We start from the raw sequence: 4,398 nt of genomic DNA, 5'->3' as shown, positions 1-4,398 counted from the left end.
TTAGAGTCTTGAGTAATGTTACAAAACTTTCTTTAAGTCACGCAGACCAGGCGCCAAGATGAAGTCGCAGTGGGGGGTTATTAAAACGACTGAGGGGGGATTTGTTTTCATGCCATAAAATCTATTGATCTAACCACGCAATAGCAACAACCACTGCTGAATATCCAAAGACTACTTTTTTTTATTGATCAGAGCATTCGCATGAGAATGTAAAATTAGCAGAATGCTAAATACTTTATCAACTCATGAATGATTGCCTGTCAAAGTCAACGGAGGGAGGCACGTCGAAACTATTTGCGTATTGCGTGTGTGTCCCTCTCTCTCTCTCTCTCCTCTTTACAACCATGGATCAATTACAATCTCCTCGGCTCCTTTTCAAGGTCAAGGTACTTACATGAGAGCACATGCCTCGGCTTAACTGAGTTCAGTTCTGAGACCTGCAACCTACATTCAACTGGCAGCGGCATTTGGCACAAATTGTACGAAACAAAACCTCCAATTAAATAACTTGCAGGTGATATCTAAACGTACTTCTAAAAAGCACAATAGCTCCTTCGTGAATCCAGGAAACCATTTAATATTTCTCCAGGTTGTTTTTTTGACGATATGCATGTAACTATGATGACAAAACGAAGAAGAAACCATCACTTTGTATGTAATGTGCAGAACACGTGTGATCATTGCTTCACGTGGACACATGCCAGTGAGTAACTCATTTACCTTTGAGGATCAAACATCTCTGAGACTGGAGTTTGACCTTAAATTAGAAGGAATACCTCCGATAAAATCTGTCAAACTGTCTGCAGGACAGAAGCATTACTGTTCCCACTCTCGAACATGGGTAAGTAGATTTCAGAAACATTAGCAAGTTGTGGTTTGTACTATGTTTAAAAAAACAAACCAAAAACTGTAAATTTCTCATTTGTTACACCAGAATAAACGGTATCTTTTTTAAAAGATGTTTTCCTGATTCCTAAACTAAAGAGTTTTCTCATTGTTCATCTCTTTCTTACTTTTGTAGGAGCGATGCCATTGCATCGTGTGTGTGGAATAGTCGTATTCCTCAGTGCGAGTCTGATTTCCTTCACGCCACCTTGTGATGGGGCGAACATTCTGGTGTTCCCTGTGGACGGCAGCCACTGGATCAATATGAAGATCCTGCTGGAAGAACTTCATGCCAGGGGCCACAGCATCACTGTGATGAGGGCATCCAACAGTTGGTACATCGCAGACAAGTCTCCTCTCTACACCTCCATTACCATGGAGATGGACGATAGCTTGGAGGACTTTTTTGATGTGTACCTAAAGGAGAATATGAAGGTATGTCATTATGGCTTATGTATTTCCCCTCTCGAGGGCCATCTTGTCATTCAGGAATTAACATGATCACTTTTTCCCCACTGAAAAAAAAAAAAATCCTTTTTCAGGCGCAGATAGAAGGGGCTTCAGCACTTACGTTCTTCAAACTCACCAAGGACTTCCTCTCTATGATTTCTAAGGCTCATTCATTGTGGGTTGATGCCCTCGTCAACATTTTAGAAGATGAAAATCTGATAAAAAGCTTAATGGATGCCAAATATGATCTTCTTCTCACTGACCCAGCGATCGCACCAGGGGTCTTACTGGCCAAGTATCTGAAACTGCCCATAGTGCTCAATGTTCGCTGGATAACCAGTGGAGAGGGCCACTATGCGATAGCCCCCTCACCAGTTTCTTATATCCCAGTGCTGGGTTCAGGCTTAACGGACAAAATGACTTTCATCCAGAGGGTCAAGAACATTTTTTTCTATGGCATCATAGTGTTCCAGCAGAAATTCATGGTGGGGCCGTTCTATGACGCCATCTGCGATAAATACATAGAGGGTGGATGTGACATCATCTCGCTTCTTCAGGAAGCGGACATTTGGCTGTTCAGGTCGGATTTTGTGTTTGAATTCCCACGGCCCACAATGCCAAATATCATCTACATCGGAGGGTTCCAGTGCAAACCGGCTCGGCCTCTGCCAGCAGACCTGGAGGACTTTGTTCAGAGTGCTGGGGAGCACGGAGTCATCATCATGACTCTGGGAAGTTTTGTGAACGCTTTGCCCAAAGAGGTTGCGGATGGAATCGCCAGCGTCTTTGCCAAGATGCCACAGAAGGTAACACATGCTCATTTATTGATATTTGCAACGACGTGTTAAAAAAGACTGAAATGTGCATTTCAAAAATCCTTCTTTGTTTGATCCAGAGAGTCTTACAGATATGTATGGAGTAATGAATCCATCATAAAATCCATTACATTAAATGCATTATTACCTTCGCATTGAAAATGCGGAAGGTTATGTTTTGATCGCGTGTATTTATTTATTTGTATGTGTGTTTGCGTTGTTATTCGCATAAGTCAAAAAGTATTAAACCGAATCGCATGAAATTTGGTGGGATGATTGGTTATTATCCGGGGACCATTTGATTAGATTTTGGGATTGATCGGGTCAAAGGTCAAGTTCAAGTTCATGAAAAGGTCAACATCTTCTTGCATCGCATGAAATTTGGTGGGATGATTGGTTATTATCTGGGGACCATTTGATTAGATTTTGGGATCGATCAGGTCAAAGGTCAAGGTCATGAAAAGGTCAACATCTTTTTTTTTCCATAGCGCGGTACATTTTTATCAAATTGGCATGCCACTAATGCCAAAATGTTCATAATTCATTGCCCAGAAGGTAATTATGAAACGGACCGAGGCATTAATAAAAGATTTTCCTGCAAGGAATATGTCAAAAAATTAATTAAGAGCCCCTAACAGACATCAGCTGTTATGGAAGATAATTAAATCTAATTGATAACTTACTGTGTAAATCAAGGACTTAATCTGTGAGACTTTACATTGCACTATGCAATGTTCAAGAAGTTACTCACCTTTTAAAACCTTCTTGTCCTACACTACAATGAATCATCTGCAGTGTTACACAGTTCTTTTATTCAAAGTGTATTTAAGTGTCTTGACAAGTGCTCTTAATATAACATGTATAAATAACAATACATCCCAACATTCTCACATTGCATATTAGCTGGTGTTCAGGTACGCCGTAAATTCATACTGGATACATTTTCTTTTCAGGTGATATGGAGGCATAAAGGGGAGCGGCCCTCTACTTTGGGCAACAACACCCTGATCGTGGACTGGATGCCACAAAAGGACCTCCTGGGCCACCCACAGACGAAATTGTTTGTAGCTCACGGAGGAACAAACGGAGTCCAGGAAGCCATTTACCACGGGGTCCCTGTGCTCGGTATACCCTTGTTCTTTGACCAGTACGACAACCTTCTACGTCTGCAGGAACGAGGGGCCGGAAAGATCATTCAGCTGGCCGATGTTAACCGCCGCAGTTTCGAGGAAGGCATTCACGAGGTGCTCCGTCGTGACGGATACAGACAGAACATGCAACGGTTGTCCCGTTTGCACAGGGACCAGCCGATGGCACCCATGGACCAGGCCGTCTTCTGGGTGGAATATGTGATACGTCATAAAGGGGCCCCTCATCTGCGAACAGAGGCCTATAAGATGCCCTGGTACTCGTACTATTGTTTAGATGTTCTGCTACTATTGCTGACTGCAGTGGCGGTACTGCTGCTCTCTACTTTGGCTATTTTCAGGTTCTTGTGCTGCAGAGCGAGAAGGACGAGCAAAACCAAACGACACTGATTCAGGTCAAATTGGTTAAAAGATATGCTCCAATGTGTTCGCTCCAATGTTTTTTCTTATTATCTAGAAAACATGTATCTTACAGTGTCTAATTTGTTCTATTTATTATTTATGGAGTACAATTCGAATTTGAATTCATAACACGTAAAGAGATTCAACTCATCTACTGTTTCATAAACAACTGTCAAATGTATTTAAAGACAGATTCTCATTATCATTTGTGTCTGAACTTTACAGAGTCATTTTACAAGTATATACCTGCTCTCTCTTTAATCTGGAAATGAAAATAAGCAAACAGGGGAATGTGTGTTTGTTGAACAATGGTTACATTGATCGAGGTTCCATTTATCTGACAGGTTATGTGGTTTTCCAATGGAAAATATCCCCACTCAGTCCATCCAGTGATGATTAATTTTGTTAAATATGTTTACTTTGGTAAGTGATCTTTCCAACAGATAATAAAAAAAATTGTTTGACAATTTAACCGCTATGTTCTGACATTTTCTTCTGTTGTTCTTCAACTTTTGCCTTCTTTAGGTCATATAGGATATCATTTATAAAGGTTTCATATTCCTTCCAGCTGACTTGCAAGTCTTCACCTTTACTAAGCTGCATGGTGGACTAGATTGTGTTTTGGGGTGACAAGCCCAATGTAACTGGAATGACGCAATTGCATTTGCCAACATCTGTATAGGCGATGACAGGCAGGA

The 4,398-nt window shown here is 41.2% G+C and overlaps 1 protein-coding gene across 1 annotated transcript; it reads left to right on the top strand.

Moving 5' to 3' along the window:
* Nucleotides 1-784: 784 nt before the first annotated feature.
* Nucleotides 785-4,172, top strand: ugt5d1 (UDP glucuronosyltransferase 5 family, polypeptide D1). Its single transcript, XM_056406932.1, has 4 exons — nt 785-841; nt 1,022-1,320; nt 1,428-2,141; nt 3,104-4,172. The coding sequence occupies exons 1-4, from the start codon at nt 838-840 to the stop codon at nt 3,686-3,688; spliced, it is 1,602 nt and encodes a 533-aa protein (XP_056262907.1). The 5' UTR covers nt 785-837; the 3' UTR covers nt 3,689-4,172.
* Nucleotides 4,173-4,398: the final 226 nt, after the last annotated feature.

Source organism: Pseudoliparis swirei, chromosome 3, assembly GCF_029220125.1.
Source record: "Pseudoliparis swirei isolate HS2019 ecotype Mariana Trench chromosome 3, NWPU_hadal_v1, whole genome shotgun sequence".
NCBI lineage: Eukaryota > Metazoa > Chordata > Actinopteri > Perciformes > Liparidae > Pseudoliparis > Pseudoliparis swirei.
This window is presented reverse-complemented; position numbering and strand designations above follow the sequence as displayed.

Coding starts and splice junctions, on each gene's coding strand:
- ugt5d1 (XM_056406932.1), top strand. Junction 1,321..1,427: donor ACCTAAAGGAGAATATGAAG/GTATGTCATTAT, acceptor ATCCTTTTTCAG/GCGCAGATAGAAGGGGCTTC. Junction 2,142..3,103: donor TTGCCAAGATGCCACAGAAG/GTAACACATGCT, acceptor TTTTCTTTTCAG/GTGATATGGAGGCATAAAGG.